We start from the raw sequence: 26139 nt of genomic DNA, 5'->3' as shown, positions 1-26139 counted from the left end.
GTCTTTACATTATTTCCAGAAGTGTTGTTAAGGCGTGGGGGGACGGACGGCTGAGCTACCGGTCTTTTTTTGCCAGACCTTCAACACCTTCTCATTCTTTTAAAAACTTGATTTAAAAAAACCTCTTTGCTTAAAGGGAGGCTGGGTATGCTGTAAAACACAGTGCTGGTGAGCCCCAGACACTCACCATCCTATTTTGCCCAGAGGCACATGCAATAGCTGAATGGGGTGGGGAAGAAGGAGACATGTCACATGTGAGGAAGGGGGAGGTGGGGGGGGAGGAAGAGAGAGGTTATGTTAGATGTTGGACAAGAATTATCATTTTAATATGTACATAGGCAGCAGTTCTTAACAACAGATCGTGAGTGCAGTGGACGTCTCAATCCACATACAGTGCACTGTGTCCAAAAATAAATAGGTATTGTTGACACCCCTTGACAATAACAGCCACAGGATTTTCCCCCTTCTGAGTCAAACTGAATTTACATCTATGCATATTATGTGAAAAATTCTTTGGGCTTTTGCCCCAAGTCTTTTAAAGTAGGTAGCAACACTCAGTTACTTCTCTGATAAAATACACGCTGTTTCAGGGTTGGTTTTCACAGGAGCATTTTGAGGGAATCTATCACATCATTAAGGGACGTGGGTGGTGCTGTGGGTTAAACCACAGAGCCTAGGACTTGCCAATCAGAAGGTCAGGGGTTCGAATCCCTGCGACGGGGTGAGCTCCCGTTGCTCTGTCCCTGCTCCTGCCAACCTAGCAGTTCGAAAGCACATCAAAGTGCAAGTAGATAAATAGGTACCATTCTGGCAGAAAGGTAAACAGCGTTTCTGTGCGCTGCTCAGGATCGCCAGAAGTGGCTTAGTCATGCTGGCCACATGACCCGGAAGCTGTACGCCAGCTCCCTCAGCCAATAAAGCGAGATGAGCGCCGCAACCCTAGAGTCATCTGTGACTGAACCTGTCGCAGAGATTCGAACCACTGACCTTCTGATCGGCAAGTCCTAGGCTCTGTGGTTTAACCCACAGCACCACCCGCGTCCCCTTTTGTAACTTAGATAATAGTTATAAACCTGCCTTCATTTTGCCACTGTAATTGCTGCTTCACAGCCTAGATTGTATAAGTAAATACTGCTTTTATTTCTTCACAAACCATGTGATTGTTGTCTTTAAGGAGGAGGTAAAGGGGGATACCAGGAATAGCCAATCTGCTTTAAAGCATCCTGGATTATTGTTTCTAGAAGGTTAAATCAACCTTGTCTTAGCTTCCAAGTTTAAGCTGCAAAGAATGGTACTCTGCTGATATCACTAATGTGAGCAAAGAAAGATATAACAGTATATCCTCTCCTAGTGTCAAAATAAATTTCTACAAAGGCATGGCCCCACCAACATGTGCCTGTTCTCAGCCACCCCACCAGCCTGACTTCTTTCTTGCAAACGGTCCAGGGGTGTGGGGGCACTGCCTGTCAGTTTCCTCCTCCTAAGTCTCAGGGTTGCCTTAGTAGAACCTGGAATGGAGGAGGATGGGGACAGAACTGGAATTACGTAGTTGGCTCTGTGTCAGGGCTAGAGTCAGATGCAGGTCAGCAGAAAAAGCTATGCTTGTCATTGCTTCTGTCTCCACCAATCATTGGCTCTGACTCCACCTACTGTTGGCCTCCATGCCTTGCACCTTACCTGTTCCAGTGGGGAACAGTCATCACTGCCTTCTCTAGAACTACAATCCTATTCACAATTACACAGAAGTTAATACCAGTGAACTCAGCAGGATAAACTTCCAAGCAAGCCTGCCCACCCTTCTGCAGACCCAAAAATCTACATTTAAAAAACAACATATGTGAATGAAATCCCCAGTATCCGGGCCCCTGTAGCTGGGGAGTTCTCTCCTGAGCTGTGTCAGACTACTCTGCAGTCCGTGGAAAAGGTCCCTGGCAGGATGCTTGCTTGCTTTCACCCAGGATATCAACCCAGCAGTAGCAGCTCCTCTCCCACCTCAGTATAAACCTGAAGCTGGCCTAGTAGGGTGAATTACTCAGCTGTGAGTGTGCAGGAACTGAGAAAAGAATCTGCTGCCTCACTTTGGTGCCTCACTTCACCAAACATTCCTCTCAAGAGCTGAGTGGTCCAGGCTTTGCATGCAAATGGGTTTCTGTGCAAAATGCAAAAAACTATAGGGAGACTAAAGGGGGGGGGGGCAATGGGTAGAGGAAGAAAAACATGACATACTAAAAAATGCATGCAGCTTTTGAGTTTTGTTTTTTCACAATGTGCTGTTATTATTATAAACATTATGCCCAGAGATCCCTGCTTGGCACTGGGAAGAAATAATAGTTCCACCCCAGAAAGATGAGGGATTCCTGGGCACTGACAAATCACCAGGAGGGCTTCATGCTTGCATGTTCTGAGAGTGTGATATATTTTCATTGGATGGGATTATGTAATTAAGAACTGGGAACACCATCAAAGAGGCAGAGCTAAGGTTACATGTTGCAAACTTCACTGTGGTATTTGTTCCCTTGAGTGCTACCTTAATAAAGTGTGTGTGTGTGTGTGTGTGTGTGTGTGTGTGTGTGTGTGTGTACACTTTACACTGCATACAATTAAGGAAGGGGAGAAACCAAATGCAATGTGAGTTGGGCGGTGAAAACACACAAAACTTTTTGGTGTGCAACCTCTGAAGTAAAAACAACTGCCCTTTAACTTGGAAAAGAAGCAACCAAAGGGTATTTTTGACGTGTTGTGTGACGGGGCTCTTTCTCTCTTGAGAAACAGAAAGAGAAATCACTGAATTACCCACTTCCACATAAATTATACAATTGGGATGGGGAAGCTCCCTGATGTCCCACATTTAATTTTTATTTCCTGCAGTGTGTATCTGAATTGTGGAACTCTCTAGCTTGTGGACATGACACTGATGACTAATAGAATAACAAACACAAGATGGGACAAATCAATGAAAGATAGAAATATCAATAGCTCTTAATTAAGGGTCTCTGCTCATGTTATTGCTTACACTTTGAGACAGCTGCAAGTAATTCCAGCAATGAAAACTGAACCATTGCAAGAACTTACCGTATATGCCCATGTCTTTTGTCAAGTCATAGAAGAGGAGGCTGAGAATCTTGGCAGCAATCTGACATTCCTTGAAACAGGGGTGGCTAACCTCCAAATTGGGGGCCTGATTTGCCCACCCGCCCCCAAGCAAATTTTCTTACCCTTTCCAGTGCCACTGATCTTAGCAGGGTGTGTGTGCATGCGAGAATGTGGGTGACTGTGCCCACACACCACTGGCATTCAGCATCAAGAGGGTTGGCCAAGGGTGAATGCCACCCTCAGGCCAAAAAAGCTTAGCCACCCCATCTTATAAGAACATAAAAGGAGCACACAACAGTGGTAGGCCTTGGGGTCTCAAATTTCAGTGGCTCCCTGTGCGACACCAACATATTTTTTGGGGGGGGGGTCCCGCCTCTCACCTTCCATTCTACATCATAATTGTGGCACCCCAGAGGTGCCCCCAAGGCTCTGTGCCCAGTGCAATCAAACTGGTTTTACTTCCCTAATTCTGCTTCTGCACACAAGCAGGACAGGAAGGCAAAAGCCCTTTCCTGTTGTTGCTGCCAAGCAGTTGGTATTGAGAGCAATGCTGCCCCTGAAACTTGGAGGCTCGGGCTGCTTATGGCTATTAGCCATTGCCAAATGGGTGCACTGGAAGCTAGTCCCTGAGGGCAAATGAGGCAACACCTCACTAACCCCAATCTGCCCTCCTGCAGATTGGTGGGCGCTTTCTTAAAATCAGTCCAGGGAGTGGCACCGACTGTCACCCTCCTCCTCCCAAGTCTCAGTGTTGCCCTTGTAAAATAGGTAAAAAGTAAGGGTAAAGGACCCCTGGACAGTTAAGTCCAGTCAAAGGCGACTATGGGGTTGCGGCACTCATCTTGCTTTCAGGCCAAAGGAGCCAGCGTTTGTCCACAGACAGCTTTCCGGGTCATGTGGCCAGCATGACTAAACCACTTCTGGTGCAACGGAACACCGTGACGGAAACCAGAGCGCATGGAAACGCCGTTTACCTTCCCGCCACAGCAGTACCTATTTATCTACTTGCATTGGCATGCTTTTGAACTGCTAGGTTGGCAGGAGCTGGGACAGAGTAACGGGGATTCGAACCACCAACCTTCCAATCGGCAAGCCTAAGAGGCTCAGTGGTTTAGACCACAGCGCCACCCGCGTCCCTTCCTTGTAAAATACAGCAGGGAGAATGGGGACAAAACCAGAATGAGTTGGTTCAGCCTATCATTGGCTCTGTCTCTGTCTATTATTGCTCTCCCTGCTTTCCGCCATACCACTTGGCTATGCCCATGCTCTGGGAGATGCTCATATCTTTCTCATCCTCACTAGCAGGGCTTTTTTTTTAGCTGGAACACCCTGGAACTCAGTTCTGGCACATCTTGGGTGGCTACAATGCCATTCTAAGAGAACAAGGGAGATGTTCATGGTGTGTTCCAGCACTCCCCCCCCCCCCCAGAAAAATAGCACTTTTCACTAGTGATATTTATTTTGCTGTGAGGTGTTTCACACATGAGCTATCACACACTCCTGATAGTATACATGTGGTTTTCCCACACAGAAAGGAATGCCCACATAGGAAGTCATCCTATATGACTTGACCTCAGGCAAGCTCTGAGATGGTCAAGGTACATAAACATATGGTGTCCCTAGACCTCAGGCTGCAGAAAGCTAGGAATGAACATGATATTATTAACATCTTTCTTTCTTTCTTTCTTTCTTTCTTTCTTTCTTTCTTTCTTTCTTTCTTTCTTTCGCTAGCTAGCTAGCTTTCATGATTTTTCTCTATACTAGCATTCAATACTAGCTACTGTGGGTTGGTCCTCAGCACTTTTGACACCTTAGAGAACTATTAAGATTGCTGTGCACACATAGGCCCTGGGATCTTCAGATGAAGGGTATATAAATTTATTCAACAACAACAACAGGCTCCAGAGCCTATTTAACAGCTGCATTCAACAAGGAATTTCTTGCATCACTGCATTCCCAGTGGCACCAAAAAGAAAGGTGCATGTTGAATTTCTGCTGATTATGCAGCTGTTAAAGGCAGAGACAATTCATATGAGGGGAAATGATGCCAACTCTACTGGCCAATGGTTTTGACTGATTTCCACAACAGTGCAACTCATTGGTCATAATAAAATAAAATGGCCGAACAGTTACAAAACATAAAATCTCCGAGCAATAAATAAGTAAAAATGCAAGAAGTTCCAAGATCATGAAAGGCTTGTTAGAAAGAATTTTTACTAGTTGCCCAGAATTGTCAACAGATTGGACCTGATGAATCTCCCTTGGGAGGGATTTCTCTAACAGTGTGACTGCTGCCTATCACAAATAGTTTGCCTGTCTGTCCTGCCTTTCCTGGATATGGTCCAGCCTTGCTCCTTCTCCAGACTGGATCCTGCCAAGGCTTACTTTCCTGGTGCTAGTCCTGATCCTGTAAACACTATTCAAACCCAAGCTAGTCCTTGGCATCCAATGGTAAGGCTATTCAAGCTAGTCTTGAAGTAACAAAAAATGTCAGAACCATGAACTGAACTCAGGCAGATCTGATCTTATCTTTCAATCTCAATGAACTCTGACTGACTTTGAATAATTGCATAGTTCTCAGTCATTAATATGTAACTTGGGGATGAATACTTTGCCATTAGTGGTAACATTTATAGTGCAACTGTTATTAGAGGTGCCTAAAATAGCCATTACAATGTCACAATTTGTTTAAGTCATTTGATACACTTCCCAGAGGGTTAGGTCTGCTGCAGCAAACACAATTAAGGTGCCAAAGCCTCTGTTTTTGTTTTTGTGTTTGCTTTGCTTTGTGAGTTTCAAGCACAGATGGGAGGCAAGAGTGTGTTTGCATTTGTGTGATGTGGTCCATTCCAACTTCATTCTGAGTCATTAAAATTAATAATGGGAGTATGCTGGGTTGGCCAGGTGCAAAGGAGGACAGGACTCGTGCACATTTAATAAAAGCAACAGTTGTCCTGTCTTCCACAGGACTATTAAAGATGCAGGAGCCCTGAGCTCTCTAACATCTGACTAAAGCATGCAAAAACTTGGCTTGCAAATCACAGAAACAAAGAAAATGACATATTGGGCTTCAGTAGCCAACACTACTGGATAGACACTTGCTGAATATGAAATGACAATATTTTTGCATAAAGATTACTTTCTTGAAAAATTAATATCATAAAAAGATTCCTAAGAGGCAGATTGCTCAATTTTAACACTTCATCCACAATACTTGATAAACATAATGAATGAATGCTGATGATATCCAACATCTAAAATAAAAATGGAGTTGTTACAGTTTATACTCCACCTTTATGTCTTAAGCTCACACACCCAAAATTTGTGAGATACAGGCAGAAGTTCAACAGCATAACCTTTTCCTGTCATGGAGAGGCAGTGAAAAGAAAAGCTGTTAAATGAGAAGCACCAAAGCTTGCCATAAAACAAGAAAAGAGCAGCCACCCACCTGACACTTGCACAGTACCATACCCATTGAGACACTTCCTGAACATTATTGACCAAGAAACTCCTCTGTCCCCAGTGGGGAATCCTTTCCTGTTCAGCATCATCATGCCCTGGCTGATGTCTGCCTTAGTGAGTCACACCATTGCTCTGTCTAGATCAGTACTGTCTACACTGACTGGCAGCAGCTCTCCAGGGTTTCAGAAAGGGAGGCTTTCCTAGAATCACCTGGAGCTGTCAGGGATTGAGCATAGGACCTCCTGCATGCAAAACAGGAGCCCTGCCACTGAACCACAGCCCTTCCCTTGTATTTAAGCCCTTGCCTGGTAGCCATAGGCAATGATGAATCGCATGCAGCTGAGTGCATGGAATTCCATGCAGGTGAGTGAATGGGCTGTTGCAGAAGTGACAGTCCTCCATCCTTCCTCTGCACCCAACGTAGAAGCTAAGGCAGCTGCCAAAGGAGACAGGCTGGTAGACATTTTTTTGCAACCCTGGTAGCAAACTGTGCAGGTCACTCAATCGTCACTGCACTCTTCAAAGACACAGCTTAAGAAGCAGAGAGATAAGTCATTCTTTTGCTTGTTTTGGATGAAAGCTGGTTGTGTGGTGGGATGGAATGCATCAAAATGTGGTATTTTATAAGAAGCAACAGGATATATATGGATTGTGGCTAACATCATCTATACACTGCTTCCCAGACCATTAGTGGGAGTGCACTAGATGCAGAATGAATGGGTGTGTGTACACACCCACACTGTGAAGGGGCCATATATCCAGTATAAAAGATAAATATGTGAAGCATAAAGAACCATTGTTCTGATGTGCCAATTGGTGAAAGAACTTCTAATACTTCTATGGGAAGATCAATATACAAGATTACAGACGGTAGATACAGGCAAACCTGTTGTGGGGGGTACCAGCATCACCCCAGAGGTGATTAGTACAAGGAGTGTATCAGACTCAGATTATTCTGTTAGCAATCCTCTCTCTGCAAAACTAAGGGTCTATTTGACATTGGTCCTACTGGTACAGGTGAATCTCCAAGGCAGTCCCACTTCTTTCTGAAGTGGCAGTGTGTTTGACCCAGTACATGCACCTGCCAGGAGTGGTTATTTCTGCCTAAAATATTATAAATTACGGTAAGATCTTGGTCACAAATATATGTGAATGCTCCTTATGAAAAACAGTGTTTGCAACACATGTATAAGCATTTTCACGATTTGTGTGTAACAGAAAGAAAAATGAGCATTTATTATGAGAAAGATGGCCGGACAAATGCAGACAAACAGGAAGCATGTTACTCAAGATCCCCCAGAGAGTCGGTGACAGATCTGGGAACCAAACCCAGATCTTTCACCAGCATCCCGGCCTTAGCCACAGGTTTTCCTCCTCCCACAGCTTTGCAGTGGAAAGATGGTAAATAAATACACACAGAGCCACAAAAGCATTTGTGATTCTCTTAGAAGTGGGCAGTCTATGGCTCCACAGCAAAGCCCATAGGTGGAACAGGCAAAGTGACAAAGGGATTTGGGGCTAAAGGAATTATTATAACCACACAACTGGACTCCAGCACCCCAGGGCAGAGAGTCTTGACTCCACTGCTTTGGGTTAAAGAATTTCCTGGACGTCACTCATGTGCTTGACTCATCTCTGCCTTTGCAACTGAGTAATTAACCAGCCCAAATGCTACACTGATAAAACCTCAATCCCACGGTCCAGCATCTAAAGTTGGGGGGCAGATCATACACAGAGATGTATTAGTCTAAGATGAGCTCTGAGTTTTCAGCATCTTGGTACAAATTCAAAGGCATTTGATGGCATTCCTTACAGCTCCACCATTTTAATTTAAGGGAGAACCTTGGGGCATTTCTGAGAGTTACCTTAAACTTTGTAAAGTAGCAATTGATAATCCTTCTAGCATCAATGTCTGAAATGGCTCCTTCTCCATGACAAAATGTTTGACTGCAAGTTCTACCAAGTCCCTTTCTTAACAAAATGTACCACAGAAATATATTTGAGTAAGATGAGAATCTAAGGTCAAGGAGCAACATGAGGCATACCAAGAAGTAAGCCTCACAGAGTTCAGTGGTATTCCTGTAAGTGAAGACAGGATTGCCACATTAGCATCTCTGGGTTTCCCCCTAAGGTATGAAGCTAGGCTCTCTGTCTGTGGGAGATGAGGGTAGCCTTTAGAAGAGATGGTCATGTCTCCATGATTCCCACTCCCGAATCTGGTGCTGTCATCTGCTGTATCTTATTACATTACCACGATGCAACAAGCCAAACTACCCTCCGTCATACCCCATCCTGCCTTCTCCACCTGTGTAATAGGTATCCATGTGGCTCCACATTTGTTGCTGATCAATAATCAGTAGGTCAACTGGGTAGGTGCAATAGATACATAGATATGCAAGCCAGTGATATGCTCATATGCTGTGATTCAAATAGCCCAGCTCTCCCTTTTACCTTGAAATCCCTGCTCCAAAGCCCATCACAAAGATAAGCTCTCACACAAACACACACCTCTGTGTGTGCATGCACGGTCCCAAGACATTTTGCTACTTGTGGTGAAGCACAAGATGGCACCATGCCCACTGAACTTACTTCAGCACTGACAATGGGATGGCATCTTAAATCACACCTGAGGGCAGGAGGCTGCCTCAGGAAATCACTTGTTGCACCAGCTTTGTTTTCCAACAGAGAATAATGCACAGGGGGAAGTGCAGTCACTGTCCCCACACCCCAGCATCAGAAGCTATGCCCATGCTATACCTTTAAGTCACATTCTTTCCCTCAAAGAATCCCAGGCACTGTAGTTTCTTAAGGGTTGCTGGGAATTGTAACTCTGGGGAGATTAAACTACAGTGCCCAGAATTATTTGAAGCAAAGGATGTGGCAGAAATATGTATTAAAAGTATAGTGTTTCTACAGCTCAAGGCAGCTGCCTCACTCTGCCTAATGGTGTGGCCTGCGCACTCTTCCTCTCATCTTCTGTCTCAGCAAGTTTAGGCCTTTGGAAACGCGGTCCTGAAAAGCCACAAAGCGAGCTAGCAACTCCAAGATTCTGTTAAGTACCGGTATATAGTGTAAAGTTGGGTTGACAAAAGACTTTATATTTTAGCTTGTTCTAGGAGGTCTGATTTTATCTTCCTTTTATGCAAAGGCTTGTAAAAATTTTGTCTTCCTGAAGCTAGCAGAGAAGCAATCTTTGTATAAGGACAGGATGGCCGTGGGAATAGTTTACAAGTCCTGAAATAAATACAGAGAGGTTTTTATTTTTAAGAAGAATCCAGAATTGTTTTGGAAAGAAGCCTCAGGGGTGGTTTTGCTCATTTGCACCTTCATAATTGTTAAGAACATTAGAAAGTTCCTTCTTAACTGCTTCATCCACACACCAGGTTCCAACAACAAGGAGCTCATGTAGAGAGGCAATGGGTGAGGGGATAATCAGGGCCACATGTGCCCACAGCAATGGAAAATGAATGGGTGTACAGGAAGCCCACTGTCCACCCTAAACAGTAGGGATGATCCCTTAGTTTCTTAAGCTAATAGAGTCACACACCAGATAGGATCCAGAACTGGGTCAAGACGTATCACTGCCTAAAGCAAAGGACAAGATTGTACCACCACCCCACTCCAGAAACAGAAATTGGCAAGAGTTTTATTTCAACACTTGGAGATGGGGCAGCATCCTCCCAGGGCAGCAGGCTGCTTTAGAGGACACAGGACAGGCTTCCAGACCTACACTGCTCCAACATCTTGCCACTGCTCCCCACTGCCTGACATCACTGCCTGATGCAGCCAGCTTGCTTTGCCTAATGGCAGGGCCAGCTCTGGTGGGATGAGAAAAGTCCTCATGTTTTTCCTGACAGTTTACTATATAGTGGTACCTCGGGTTAAGTACTTAATTCCTTCTGAAGGTCTGTACTTAACCTGAAACTGTTCTTAACCTGAAGCACCACTTTAGCTAATGGGGCCTCCTGCTGCCGCCACGCCGCCGGAGCACAATTTCTGTTCTCATCCTGAAGCAAAGTTCTTAACCTGAAGCACTATTTCTGGGTTAGCAGAGTCTGTAACCTGAAGCGTATGTAACCTGAAGCATATGTAACCCAAGGTACCACTGTAGTTCCTTCTAGGGGATCATGGGGCCTTATTTTGCTGACATTGCAGACTGTTGCACTATGCCAGGGATGGCCAGCTTCTCTATTCTCAAGGGCCATGCTACACTCCAGACAGGGTTCTGGAGGCCAGAAGTATATTTTGACACACATAGCCTGACCCCTTCCTGGGTGGTAGGTAGGGCTTTACAATTGACTCAGCACACCTAGCAATAAGGGCCTCACAGCTATGGAGCATGCACACACAGGCATGGCTGAGGCATTGCATATGAAGCCCTCAAAGAAGTGTAACATTAAAACGCAGCTTCAAATAGCTGTCTCACACACAAAAATTGAACACATTTTTTTTTTTTTCCATGGAAGCAGTGGGCAAAATGTGTGCCATGCCTTTATCTGCCATAGACCAGATAAATTTGCTTCTTGTGTTGCATCTGCCCATGAGTTGTGAATCTCTGGTTTGAAATTTGCCTTTCCTGTGTCTTCCCTTGACAGCCTTAGGTAGATCTCTCTCTCTCAATCTACCCATCTACAACCTGGAAATAATAATACTGACTGCTATATTGATGCAGTAAGGATACACTACCAACAAAATCCATAGAGCAAGGCTGTGCAAGCTGTGGCCCTCCAGATGGTTGGACTGCAACTCCCATCAGCCCCAGCTAGCATGGCCAATAGTCAGGGATGATGGGAGTTGTAGTCCAGCAACATCTGGAGGGCCGCAGGTTTCCTCGCACCTACCACTGAACATTATAATATAGATGCGTTCTCAGCATACGCATCAGTGAGTATAATACTTCCCATATGTGGTAGGGGGGTTAAATTATGGGACTCACTCCTGCAGAACACAGTGATGGCCACTGACTGGGATGGCTAAAAGATAGACAAGGCTATAACTAGCTGCTAGCCGCTATGGCCCTGCTCTGTCTTCACAGTCGGAGGCAGTAATGCTTCTGAATGCCGGTTGCTGGGAATCACAGGTGGGCAGAGTGCAGCTGCATTCATGTCCAGCTTGCAGACTTCTCACAGGCATCTGGCTGGCCACTATGACAGTAGGACACTAGACTTGGTGGGCCACTGGCCTGATCCAACAGGCGCGACGGGGTGAGTTCCCACTGTCCCAGCTTCTGCCAACCTAGCAGTTCGAAAGCACACCAGTGCAAGTAGATAAGTCTGTACCACTGCAGCAGGAAGGTAAAAGGCATTTCCATGTACTCTGGCTTCCAGCACGGTGTTCCGTTGCGCCAGAAGCGGTTTAGTCATGCTGGCCACAGGACCCGGAAAGCTGTCTGTGGACAAACACTAGATCCCTCAGCCTGAAGCGAAATGAGTGCCACATCCCATAGTTGCCTTTGACAGGACTTAACCACCCAGGGGTCCTTTATGTTTACCTTTTTTATTAGAAGGGGTGGGGGAGAGCAGTTCTGAATTGGTTTTTTTTAAATATACTACATTAAGTGGCAGTTTGGGCACAAGCAAGAATGCCTAAAATGAAAATCTCTATCGGTGGCTGTTTACAATGGTACTCTCTCCAATTCCAGTCATTGGGGAACAACAATGGGAGGTTATGGCCCTCATGTCTGCTGGAATAGACAGGCCTTTCGTTTGATCCAACAGGGTTGTTCTTAATGGTGATTGAGCAGTCTGGATCATCTTCAGTCAGCAATTGTGAATTTCCTGACAGTTCCCTTCCTTCTGCCTTGCATTTTGTGGGTGTAGGTGGTGTGTGTGAGAGAGAATTCTCTCTCCCAAGATGGCTGTCCCAAGATAGCTTTTCAAGTTGGTTGTGCTACAGATTCAGTACTCTGCTACAGAATCAATGGCTGACTTGAACAAGTCATCTCTGTGTCAGTATTCCTACCTGTAAAATGGGTTGATGCTGTCTAAAGGGTCTTTGAAATGCTTAACCTTTTGCTGGATATAAACATTATATATGGGACTTCATTGTAATTGCAATCAGTGGCTGCATTTACTTGCAAGGAGAATAGGTTCTGGAGTTTACCTACTTAGGATTGGGAAGGACCATGCCTTAGAGGTAGAGCACATGTTTTGCATGTAGAATATCCTAGGTTCAATTCTAAGCATCTCCAGTTTGTAGGAGCTACCACCTTTATCCCAGGTAGGCAATACTAGGCCTTGTATAAGGAAGCTTCCACTGCTCCTACTCCTACAGTTAGACTAAATCCATCTCCCCTCCTGCAGCATAAACCTATTGCTCATTGCTACGTACTCGAAACTACCGTTTTTAAGAAAGGGAGGTAATAATATTCTCCTCAGTAAACAAAATCCCTTTAGGCAAGCAGTTAAGTGAGAGTCCTTCTGTTCCCAAAGAGGACCCAGCATTGTCCAATGAGGCTTCAAGGGGAGGGACATAACAGAAGAAGGTGTGGCTTAACACATCCTACACAGCTGGCCTGCTTCAGAACCTGGAATGATACTTTTTGTCACCCATTGCCTCTTTTGCTGCCCCCTGCTGGCTACTGATAAATTCTGTATAGATGCTTCCTTTCTCTATTCAAATCATGTCCCTGTAAAGAAGAAGGACTTCAGAGACTGTGGGCCCCTTTCGGGATCCAGAGCACAGCCTCCTGGGACAATCCTGCGGCTATTAAATCTCAGTCTGCATTCCCACAAGCCCCAGTGCTGACTGTCCAAGGCGTTAATCTCTGCAGCTATACGATCCATTATTACTCAGATCAAGGGGTCGGTTTCCTTTGCCAAGTTGTCTGTGGTGGGAATAAGTACATCTTGTCAGATCTGAGATGACGCAATTAGGGTTTTCTTGTCCCCCAAGGAGCATGATAATGTCAAAACCACTGGATGAGATCAATCATATATTGTGCCCAGAGTCCACAGTAACCGTGGCCAAGCTTTTTACGAGTGATTAGATTACTCCAGGAAAAGCCAGATCCTGAGGAACTGAGCACCTTTCCATCTCTTTACACCAGCAGAGAGTCTGGCGGAGAGTGTGAAGGTTCATACACTTTTCTCCACTAAAATCTGATAGAGCTAAATGAAATATATCCCTAATACATTTGTTTTGTGTCTCACACCCCACAACCCAAAGGACAGCACACCAGAGAGTCAGCTGAACTAGATGGACTAACGGTCTAGTTCAGTATGTTAAGAATCCAGAGTCTTCTGGATCAGACCAATGGCTCATCTCACAGTGACCAACCAGATGCAGATGAGGAGCCCACAAGGAAAAACATCAACACTCTCCCTTCTTGCAGTTTCCAGCAACTGGTATTCGGAAGTGTTGCTGCCTCTGACCGTGGAGTGTTCAGCTTAGTGTATTAAGGTTATCAGGTAAGATTCTGATTTGAATGCTAGGACTGTTCAAAGTTAGGTTGCCTGGCACAAGATGCAGTCCATCTTGACACTTGCACCACTACTGTGGAAGTCCCTCCTTGGAGAAGCTTAGCAGAGCTGCTCACCTGTGATCTTCAGGAAACAAGTGAAGACCATTTTATTTCAGCGAGCATCTTTTAATTTTTAAAATGTATCCAGATCTCTTACTGTTTCTTTTTGTTGAGAGATGTTATGGCTGCTTTGACTTCATAGTATGATAACAGCTACTGCTAGTTTGGCTTGGTTTTTTTTTTTGAAGGTGTACAACTATTATTATTATTATTGTTATTATTATTATTATTATTATTATTATTATTATTATTATTATTATAGATTGCTGTATATTTCCCTCATTTCATCATTAGCTCCCCCCCCCCCCAAGTGCTTTTTCATGTCAAACTGGTGGGACGCTAATTTAATCTATAAACAAACAGCATGGATTTTTTTTTAATTAGGAGAGAGTTTGTTATTTGGATTTTCTGCTGCAGATACAGAAAGGTATTGGGTTATTTCTGACTAAGTGCCTATGGTCTTGCCAGGGACTGCAGTTTTTGTTTTATGCAGTTCTGCATCTGAGTCACCTCTGGAAAACGGAAATAAATCAGAGGGAGAAACAATCTTGGGGTTGTGGTCCCAGGAGTACCTTACAGTGTGAACTAGGGATACGAAATCTGTGTCCCCACCAGATGTTGCTGAACCACAACTCCCATCATCCCTGACTATTGGCCACGCTACCTGCAGCTGATGGGAGCTGGAGTTCCAAGAACATTTGGAGGGCCACAGCTTCTCCATCCCTAGTTTAAGCAGTTCCTCAAGAGGGCAAGTTTCCATAGGTCCCAGTGAGTGACTGCTGCCCACACATACTTCTCACTAAGCGTGGGGACTCACTCTACAGCTCACCTGCTCTCTGCTACACAGCCACGGGTGCTCTATCTGTTGCAGGCATCACAGTATGCTTTACTTCACCAATGTAAAAAGCTTGCACTGAATCAATCAATAGCATAACACCAAGGTTGTAAGCCATTTAGGCTGTTAATAATAATAATTAGGGCTTTTTGCCATTCTAAGAGAACAAGGGAGGTGTTCATGGTTCAGCACCTATTTTTCTAGAAATAATAATAATAATAAAAACCTGTGTTGCGATGTAACTTTAATTATTCACTAAGAAAAGCTCAGTTCTGAGGCCTGGATAAAATATGCAAATTAAACAACGTAGGAAGCTGCCTTATACTGAGTTAGTCAACAGGTCCATCTAACTCAGTACAGTGGTACCTCAGGTTAAGTACTTAATTCGTTCCGGAGGTCCATACTTAACCTGAAACTGTTCTTAACCTGAAGCACCACTTTAGCTAACGGAGCCTCCTGCTGCTGCCGCACCACCGGAGCCCGATTTCTGTTCTCATCCTGAAGCAAAGTTCTTAATCTGAAGCACTATTTCTGGGTTAGCAGAGTCTGTAACCTGAAGCGTATGTAACCTGAAGCGTATGTAACCCAAGGTACCACTGTATTGTCTATGCTCACTGGCAGCAGGGTTTCAGACAGGGATCTCTTCCAGTCCTACTTGGAGATGCCACTTACTGAACCTGCAACACTCTGCAAGCAAAGCCGATGCTCTGCCACTGAGCTATGGCCCGTCCCCTACTTAGGTATTTGATTCTTTGGAGCAATTTCTTCCACTAATCATAGCAAGGGCAAATATTTAGTAAGAGTGGTAAGGGACATTTGGCCCTTCAGATGTTGCTGAACTACAACTCCCATCAGCCCTAACAATCACTGCCAACAGCCAGGGGTGATGGGAATGGTTGTTTAGCAACATCTAACTGATCAAAGGTTCAACACACCTGTTCTAGATGGGCGAACACTGGACCTCATCTCTGGACCAATTCTTTTGAGCGTTCACCCCATGCTACCTACACGTTACCCATGTTAAAAACCTTTCATCACATTCTTCTTAACTAGAAAACTGGTGTTTCTGTCACACATCTTGGGGGGTCTTGGGGTGCTGAACTGAATTCAGCATGCAGCTGCCTTTGTTTGCATTGTGCAGCAGCAGAACACAGACACAGCGCTGTCAGTACACTCCCAGCACTAACTGCTGCTCACCTCTTCCTTGCAACAGGAGCACACCAACACACATAAGCCAAAGCTAAAGTCCTAAGACCAATCCGTTCTCTTGGATCGATTTAGCCTTCCTGATCAAGAACTGAAGTCGACAAGCATAGCCTGGACAGACTCTTTGTGCAATGTGTTTTCGCATCCAGGCTTGTTTTCTTCACTGTTTTGCAGCTGGGTTATTTTTTAAAATTAATTTTAAACAAAAGCCAAGAAGAAGCCAACCCATGCTGAACCTCTGCCCTCCTCTGCATTATCCCCTTAAGCTTCCAGCTCGATCTCTGCCAATACACACAAGACGGTCACAGTTTCTCCTTCCAGATGAATCTCCAGCTCTCTTTTGCCATCCAAGATCCCAACTGCTTTAATCCTGAGCATCCTGGTCAAGTTCCAGCTCTGGGTCTTTTGCATCCTTGCTTGTAGCTGTCCATTCCACTCTCCCCTGTCCTCAGCTGCCAAAATGTTTCTGCAACCAACAACAACAACTACAACCCCAGGCCTAGCTTCATCACTGTCAGAATTCTGGGGGGAAATGAGCAAAAGAAAGCACTTAGGAGTGTAAATGTATGTGTTAAAATAGCAAACATTTTGGTATGAGAGAGGAAAGGGGGGACATGGCAAGGATGGAACAAAAATGTCTAGAAATGGTCTGCAGCAGAACGCCACGCTTGTCACTCAGCGGGAGAAAGAGTAGCTCCAGGGAGTTAGCAATTGTGCCTAGTTTTGACATGCAATGAGTATTCATGCAATACTCCCAGCTCCTTCCCTGCTGCAACTCCTCCTGATGCTACTGGTGCCAAAAGAGAAATCCCAGTGTGATCCTCCTGGTGTGTATTAAATTTAATATCAATTCACAAATCTCCACAGCAGGGGTTCTCAAACCTTTGGTGTTGTGATCCTGCCTAAGTCAAGAAAACAATGGTCCAGGCCTCCCCCGAGTGCAACAAGGGCCTTCTCACGAGATGGCCACTGTGCAGAGACAGCTCAATGAACAGGGCAAGCTCTTTGGTGTGTACTAGCAGCAGGCACCAGGCAAGAAGACTGGGCCCTCTACCATGTTGCTTGCTTGTTTCCCGTGCTGTCCTAGGATGCTGCTGGGGGTGTCTGGTGGCATGTCTTGGGAACTGGCTGAGCTATGAGGCAAAGCAGTAGTAGCTGGTTTGGGGTGTCCTTAAGAAGAGCTCATGTGGGAGACAAAGAAATATGGCAGACCAGCTCCAGTTGTTGTTATTTTAGAGGGTCTTGGCAAGAGGCCCTTTGTGCCCATGTCCCTTGCTCCCTTCCCACTCTAGTCCTCCCTCAGAGCTCCTTCTGGAGAACACCTGTCCTAATGCTGCCTTGACATGACAGTGGCAAGCACTCTTCAAGTGGCTTTAAATGATACTTGCTACTGTCACAGCAGCGTGGCAGCGATGCCTTCACTCTCTGGGGCAAGCTCTCCCACAATGCCTCACTCTGAAGAAAGGCCCATTCCTTGGAAAGCAACATTGAGCTTGCCAGGGTTGCTGCTGGAGGAGGAGGACGTGATGGAAGGAGATGGCAGCATGGTCTGTCCACCCATCTCAGGCAGTATAATGTATTGTACCAGTCCTGTGAAAGTCAGTCCTTTCTTAGTGTATTGGCTCAGTAGGTGTCCAACAATGCCAGCTCCTGACACTAGCCTTGATAAGGAGGCACTATCCACTAGGATTCCTGTGTAGGCCCAACTGAAATGACTAAGAGCTGCACAAGATGCACTTTGGTGCAGCTCCTATTCATTTCAATGGGGCTTGAACAGGATAAGGTCTCCTGTGGATTGTTCCCCATGTTATTTAAAGGGGAAGGATGGTGCCATTTGTCTTTTCTAATGCAGGTGCCCAAACATATTGAGCCAGCCCTAGGAGGTGTTGAGTGGGCACACTCCAGCCCACTGTCTGGAGCAGCTACTGTGTGGATGTGAATGGCTTCCTTGCAAGATCAACATTGCAGGAAGAAGCAGCCCTTAGATGCTAGAACAATAGTCTTCCACCTTTGGTCTCTAGGAGTTGTTGGACTAAAAAACCCATCATCCCCAACAACCATAGCTAATGGTCAGTGGTGATTGGAGTTGTGGGGCCCCATTGCTCTAAAGGATAATCTTTAATCTTTTCAGACCTAGGACCCACCCTTAACTCAAACATGCATTTGGGGACTCATTTACTTATTTTTTTGTAGAACTGTGGCTGTTGTGACCCACCTTAGATCAGGCCATGATCTGATTTTAGGTTCTGACCCACCAGTTGAAGACCAGTAGAGGATGCAAAGGCAAGCACCCCAAATAAAGGAGTTTGCTCCTAAACTTAGCCTGGGATCAAGAAAGGCAGAAGCAAACAGAGAGAGGGAATGAAGCACCCACTATGGGGGGACCAGTGATTCAAAGGGCAAGCAAATAAACCCTACCCTTGCTCAGTAGCCCCAGTGCTAAGGAAAAGGTGCATCTCCCACCTAAAGGGGACACCAAACTGTTGATTCTCTATGCAGAAAAGCCATCTATTGTTGTAATTTTAAAACCAAGCTCTTTTCTCTTGCTGCAGCAAACTCAAGCAAGGTGCACCTCTGGAAGAGAAAAACTGGGGCATGAACTGGCAGAACTTGGGATGAAATCAGTGAATGAGGACTTCGGCCCTAGGTCCTATGGGTGAAGGATCACTTGGTATTTCTGCTTTCATGCTGGCTGCCAAGGCCTGAAGACCAGGAACAATTCACTGATTGAGAGGGTTAGGTTGTCCCTCTGCTTTGACTTCTCTATGACCATGAATGAACAAAAGTCTGATTTTATGTATATGAACGTACGTGCAAGGACCTTTTTGATCATTTTAGGTTCACCATACTTGCCTAGGTATTTTTCAGTAGAATGCAATTAGTATTTGTGCACAGCTGCTGAAGCTCCTGTTTATTTGGTGAGAACTCACACACATACATAGCAACAAAGGTGCCACCATTGACTGGGTCACCACACACATGGTCATCTGTCGATGGCTGCAACATCAAGTGATTTGTGCATGTGAATAGGTCGTCCAAAATTAACTGCTGGTGAGCAGAACTTTCATATGGTTTGGTATCACCTCAAACCCAGTGCTTTCCAATGAAGTCACTTCACATTTTCAGTGACCAGCCTCTAAGTTTTGGATACATGCATACGTTAACAGGAACATAGGATGCTACCTTATACCAAATCATACTGTTGGTCCATTTAGCTCAGTGTTATCTACATGGGCTGACAGTAGCTCTCAAGATTTCAGATGGGAGATGCCCTCCCCTACTTGGAGATGTTTGAGACTGAACCTGGGGCAGTCTACAGGCAAAGCAGAAGCTCCAGCACAGAGCTACCACCCTTACCCCATATAGGAGAACCAACCCTATGTATGGCAAGCACACCTACAAGTCAAGTCTATTTCTTCAGGACCAGCAAAGACACATGCCTGGAGAGATCAGGAGATGGTAGCTGCGGTAGTTGTAGCCCCTGTACACAAGAAGAGCTATGCTAGATCAGGCCAATGGCATGTCGAGTCCAGCATTCTGGTCTCACAGTGGCCAACCAGATGCCTGTGGCAAACCTGCAAGCAGGACCTGAGTGCAAAAGCACCCTTCCCTCTTGTGATTAAAGAGACCCAGTTCCCCTATCATTCACACCAGTAAAAGCTCAGTAAAAGGTGACAACTGGCTTGGACTTTCAGCTAGATAAATGGCCCTGGGTTCCTCTGGAGGAGATGCTTATGATGGAGCAATTGTTGGGACTGAACCTGGGACCTTCTGCATGCCAAGCAGATCCCACCCTTCAAAACTTGTTAAGGGTCCATATCTCATGGGTCAAACCTCCTCCAACTTCTGAAGGCTCCAGGAAGGAGCTGGCTGAGACAACCAGGCAGTGAAGGAAGGAAACAAGTTCCCTCAGGAAAAGAGGTGTGAGACGGAGGCAGGGAAAGGGTTATCCTTTCAGGGCTTGATTTTGGAGGTCAGGCAAGTGTGACAACGTCTAGATGAATCACCTTAGCTAATGAATTATGTCCCGGATTGCATGGAAGGAAGCGAGCCTGGAAAGCACTTAAAAAGGGATCAGGACAGGTTGGGTGAAATTCTTAATAGATTTAAATAGGTCATGTTTCGACAGATACCTGGGCTTTTCCGAGGCTGGGTCCCAGCTCCGGGCTCGTTCGTGTAATGAACCCCCCTTCGCCTCCCCCTTCCCTCTGTCTCCCTGGCTTACCTCCCCCGCACACTTTGATGAAGGCCCCACACAACAAGGGGGGGCAGAACCGGGGGTGGGCGTTCTCCGAGTCACCTTGCGTTTTCCTTGCTCCCTGTCTTTTTAATTAAAGTTGACTTACTGGAGGGGGAGGGCAGGGCAAGGTGCCCCCCGCCCGCCTCTCCAGAAGGATCCGGAGGCTTTTCGACAAGGGGTCGGTCTCCTCGCCTTCGACATCCAGCCAGCCACCCACCCCGCCGCGCTCCTTCCCTGCTTGCCTTCTCCAGGAATGTAGCCCGAGGACAACTCAGCGCTCGCCGGGCGTCTGCTGCCCCATCCCAACAGGAGCGACTCGCGTTTACCTGAAGATCCCTTGGGGACTTGGACGGGGCGGGGAGAGCAGAGGAGGGTCGGGCTGCAGAAAGAAGGGGCGCCCTCAAGCTGGAGGGCTTTTCGGTGGGACTCGAAGGGAGAGAGATTCGGAAAAGTGAAGAGGTGGGTGGGAACGAGACAGCTCTGTGGAGATCCGTCAATGTTCTAAGTTCTCAAGCTAAGGCAGAGAAATCTTTTGGGAGGGGAGGCGCTCTCTGAGGTTCTATGGGTTCTTTGGGGTCTCTGGGAATACGTGCATATAATTGCAATTCAGTTGGGTTCTTGAAGGGGGGGGGTCTCTGTCCTCCTCACACTATAAAGTTTCTGAAGCCCAGAGTACTACTGATTCCATGGGACCTTGTGGAACTTGAGGAGTGGTGGTGGATTCTGCTCCTTAAAACCCTGTGCATCTATGGAGCTGGGATACTGCCTGCCCCGTCGCGGATTCTCACATCCAACATGACCTCTCTACAAGCAACCCCAGTTTGAAAGCCAGTTCTGGCCAAAGATCGCGTTCCCCACGGGATTCGTAAACACCTCTCCTCTTCGGACATCCCAGCTCCCCAGAACTGCCCCCCCCCCCCGCAGCCCTCCGAGCCTCTCCAGTCTAGAAAACGGTTCGTGGGGCTGACTGCTGCCCCGACGGCACTCCTCTGGGGCTCTCTCCCTGCGCGAGTGCAGCGCGCAGAGCAAACAGCCCTCCCTTGGCCCACGTTCCATCTTCTCCGCGTTCTTCTCCTTCCCCTTTGGAGAGCCCCTTCCTTCCCGGGACTCGCCCTCGGGGCGCTGCGGCTCAGCTACTCACCACCACAGCCCGATAATGTTGGCCGGGCAGAGCAGGATGAAGAAAAGCCCCAGCTGGGTCCGGGACGGGGGCAGCATCCTGGGTGGGGGCAGGCAGCAACGCGGAGCTGGAAGGCGGCCGGCAGTTCCAGCGCCGGTCCCTTCTCCAGCGCGGCGCACCGTGCGCCCTCGGAGGCGCAGCGAGACCCGGAGCGAGAGCGCACAGGGCGAGCGGGCTCCGGCGAGCGGCTGCTCCTCAGCCCCGTCCCGGGCGGAGGAGGAGAGCCAGGCTGGGAGGGAGGGACAGACGGACGAGGCTGCTTCCCCCTGACAGGCAAAGCGGAGCGCGGGGAGGGGACGGCGAAAGACAGAGAGAGGGAGAGGGCGGAGGGGGAGGGGGCTGAGTGAGTGCCAAGCGGCGCATTCCGAGCGCACCGATTGCCATCTCCCTCCGGCAGCCCGGACAGAGGGACCGGGCCGGGGAGGCAGGGGGAGGCGGAAGGGAAGCGCTCCAAAGAAGCCGACCCTGAGAAAAGGCAGGGTTCGCTTACCCACCAGTCCTGCTAAGGCCATTTACTTAGCCTGGCACAAACTGCTCGCCGCAGTGCCCTCACCGAGATCCCAGATTCCGGTCAGGGTTTTAAAGCTGCCTCCTGGGGTTCTGCTAGCAAAGCGGCTGATTGTACCCCGTCGGGGCTCCTTCTGGGGTTGCTTTCGTCTGAATGCTAAAAATAAAACCCTAGGCCATTGTAGTGCCAGTGGCGGGGGGGGGGGGGGGGGAGCAAGCGCCCAGCTGCTCTCTCTAGTTAGGCCCCCAAAGGCTTCCTTTCCTCTCATTTTGGAAGCAAGGGCTCGGTTTCTATTCTTCTTTGTCATATGTATTCTATCAACAACAACAACAACACTGTTTCACTTTATATTCCACTCATTCAGCTTAAGCTCTGGATTAAACCCAGACATTTCACTCAAGTACTAGCATGAGCCTCTGAGCATGTGCAGAATGCCCATCACATAATCATCAACACACACCCTTCAATAAATACACACACATGAGAGAGACAAAGAACTGTTCAGGGGCTAAAACGAGCTTTGGAGATAGTCTTGACATCTCCACCCAGTGAAAGCAGTATTTTCTTCTATGTAATATCAGGATTGTTTAACAACAGAGTTTGCTCCGCACAGAACCTAAAAGAAGTGGCACAATCCCTACTCACAGGTTTTGCAACCCACAAAAGCCTGCAATCAGTTTGACATATTCAGCATGCTGGGATCCAAGTTTGACACAACCTTGCCCAGTCAGGCCTATTCTACCTTTCTTCCCCAGGCTGCCAAAGCTGCACTTCACCATCTCTGTATAGCATCTGTCATGGTCAGCCAGGCTGGCCTCTGTATCTTTAAACGCATGGAGATGTTGCTCTCAGCCCGGCAGTCTAACATTTCTCACAGGCTAGACCATATCTAGACCTGATACCAAAAAGAAATGCCCAGACTATGCAGGTGTCACAGAGCGAATCGGCAGTAAATCACACCGTTCAAAGTTGGAGTTAACTCTTTATTAGCAAAAACACAATCTTCACAGACTTGGCTGAGTGTCAGGCCTAATGAGCACAGCAGCTCATACCCGGTAGATCTTGCCCCATGAATCAGTTGCCGAGACTGAAAGTCCCCTCCTCTCTAGGGCTTTTCCCAAGCAATTGGAGACTGCACCTGCATGCAGCTGGTCACTGCTCCAACTGTTTCAGCCTTCTTCTGGTTTTGGGAGACAGGGTGTGTGTGTGAGAGAGAGAGGGGAGCGACACCCATGACTCTTCACCAGCCTGACTCATCTCTGCCCCTTGGTCTCCCTCCTCCCACTTCAGCTTCTGCCTCTGATTCTGGACTTCCCTCTGCCACAGACTCTCCCAGCTCACTAAGCCCTGTTACCCCTTCAGCTTCTGACACCTCTTCTTCCCAGTCTTCTCACTCTAACCACTCATCGTCATCCCACCACCAATCCCCAGGCTCTGAGCCTTTTTCCCTAGATGGTTCTCCAGCTGGCTCCTTCCATCATTCCTCTGCATCCACCCAGTCCATGACCACAGGTGTGCATGGACATCAGAAGTTGCCCATGTGCGTCAATGTGCCTGTCATGGCCTCTTATTGCACTGTGAAAGGTCTCAGTAAATATCCATGCATGAGAGACTTTTGCTCTCTCTGCTCAGTCTCTGTTTAAACTGGCTTGGCCTCTGCTACAAACACCACATGGCAGCCAATTTGTGTTATGCCACAACCCCGAGGCAGCCATGTTGTGACTGGCCCCCATGCACTTTTTCAAAATTCCAGATGTATCCACTGGCCCAAAAAGCTTGGTGCCCCTGCTGTAGATCCTCCCAGAATCTCTTGTGCTTTGTGTTATAAGGAAGTGCAGGTGAGCTAGTGTACCACAGCAGTCAAGAGCACCAGCTATGAGCCAAATTACCTCCCGCCCCCATAGCTCTTCTAGGCCTCTTGCTCACTTGGTAGGCATGGGCCAGCTTCACCCTTTGATCTGTACTATGTGGGTGATAATACCTGCCCAGCCTGTCCACTACTCTTAAAATTGTTGAACCATGTTGCATGAAGTGCTTTATTTATTCCTGTTGTTAAAAAACTTATATCCTACCCAATTTTCAAAAGAAACTCAAGACAACTAGCAAAACCAACATCACAATCATGTTACAATATCTAACAATCCCCATGCCAACCCCTATCATAAGATGAAAATATTCACATAAAAAACCAAATCCACAAAAACAAATTCCAATGTGCTTTGAGCACTTAGAACAATAATAAAAATACTTTTTCTTTCCCAAGAACAGTGTTAGGATTTGGAGTACTCTGATTCTGAAAGCATTTTTATTATTAAAAACATATCAAAAGACCTTCTGCAGCTCACAAGAGTACAGTATCTTGAGGAGGCAGTGCTGCCTACAACAGAAGTTCTTTACAAACAAAAAGCATAAAGAGAAGTAGATAAATTCCTGTTGCTGGGTGCATGATACTAAATAGGAAATTTACTCCTGCATGTAACTTCCCCCAAAGAATCATGGGAATTGTAGTTTGTACAGTGTGCTGGGAATTGTAGTTCTGTGAGGGGGTAAACTAGAGTTTCCAGGATTCTGTGGGGGAAGTTGTGAGCTTTAAATGTATGCAGCCACACAACTGTGAAGAGTAGACTGAAATCCTCTGCATGCTTATCTCAGAGTGTGAACACTGAGGGACTTACTTCTGAGTAAATGCATAGGATTGCATTGTGAGGCTGTAGTCCTATACTTTTACATGTGAACAAATCTTACTGAACAGTGGCACTTACCTCTCTGAGTAAACATGCAGAACTCAGACTGCAGGACTTTGCAGCAAGATCTTAGGATGATTGGAGATCACTGTTCACAAGCACTGCCTGCAACACAGATCATCACTGTGCCCATTTTACAGGGATATAAAGGGAGCCTCCAGACATTCATCTGCCTTGATGGAGGAGCTGGCAAACTGAACTCCTGTCTCCCAGGCTCAAGCCCCAGTTTGCAATGTACGGGTATTTGTCAATCAACTCATCTACATTTGTTTCCTTTGAAGTTTTCCCGCCTTGGCATAAAAAGCAAGGGAGAGGGAAACTATGCATGAGTCATATGAAATGAAACCCTTCTTGGTGACAAAATTTTATGATTGAAGGATGATTGCTTTGCTTTTGTTTTCCCTTTTCTTTTTAAAGAGCTCCAGCTCTTTCTATAAATAAACACTTTCAGAATTTCTTCCACGCTGGATATTATTTCCTCAGCAGCATTCCTCCTCCAGGTCCCCAAACCTGGCTGCATTAAAACAAAAACCAGATCAAATTGGGAGGAGGCAAGAAGACACACTTTGGCTATCATTCTTTCCCTTCTTCCTTCTTCCCCTTTCCTTTTCGCGCCTCTTTCTTAAGCCACAGACGCCCTCATGGGCATCGGTGCCCCATTGCTACAAACGGGGGGGAGGACGGGGGACCCCTCAAAACGAACCCCCAATGATAAACGATCCTGTGGACGGGGCGGAGTGAGCCTGGACTCCTTGGTGTTAGTACAACGGGGGCAGGAAGGCTGGGTTTGTCCATGAGGGCAGGCCTCAGAAAGGGCGAGGAAGGAGAGCAGGCGCTTCGAGCCGCCTAGGCCCAACCCCGACGAAAACTCTTCCCCGCGCCCTCCTCCCGCGCTGCTGCCTGCGCCACGCCCCCCTCCCGTTTTAGCCAAGGGGCCAGCGGGGCAGGTGAAGCCCCTTTATCTGATTTCCTAACCGCCCAAAAATCCCTTTGATGCCCCTTGTCCCGGGGAGTTCAAAGCGGGAAGAAAGCGAAACTCTGTTTGACGCAGCAGCAGGTGCGTCCGACGGCAAATCTCCATTCATCATCGCGGCTGCGTTGGGGTGGGAGGACCGCGGGGCGGGGGCGAAGGCAGACAGGCCGGCTGGCGGGCCCGTGCAAGAGCCCTTTGCCTTGCAGCCCGGGACACATACACACACACGCACACAGAGCGAGAGAGCTACTGACACCCACAGACACCCCCACCCCTCGGTGCGGAGTGTCCGGATCCCACCAGCATCGCCTCGAGAGCCACCACCCGCGGTCAGAAATGCCATTCGTTATCATTGTTTTTATTGTTGGGTTGGAAG

The 26139-nt window shown here is 47.0% G+C and overlaps 1 protein-coding gene across 3 annotated transcripts in view; it reads right to left on the bottom strand.

Annotated features, from left to right (window-relative positions):
• WNT6 (Wnt family member 6) overlaps nucleotides 1-24902 on the bottom strand; it is a 45252-nt gene extending 20350 nt beyond the window's left edge. The window contains exon 1 of one of the 3 annotated variants that reach the window (XM_028741778.2): nucleotides 24809-24902. Coding sequence is in view for 1 of the 3 variants with exons in the window: in XM_028741769.2 (XP_028597602.2) it covers nucleotides 21500-22050 (551 nt within the window). In the remaining 2 variants the exon portion in view is untranslated. Of the gene's footprint in view, nucleotides 1-21499; nucleotides 22066-24808 lie in introns of those variants that run through there. The other 2 variants (XM_028741769.2, XM_028741784.2) reach the window with 2 other exon arrangements.
• Nucleotides 24903-26139: the final 1237 nt, after the last annotated feature.

This window comes from Podarcis muralis, chromosome 1 (assembly GCF_964188315.1).
Source record: "Podarcis muralis chromosome 1, rPodMur119.hap1.1, whole genome shotgun sequence".
NCBI classification, from domain to species: domain Eukaryota; kingdom Metazoa; phylum Chordata; class Lepidosauria; order Squamata; family Lacertidae; genus Podarcis; species Podarcis muralis.
Note: the sequence above shows the minus strand (reverse complement) of the source record. Positions and strands in the feature narration are given on the sequence as shown.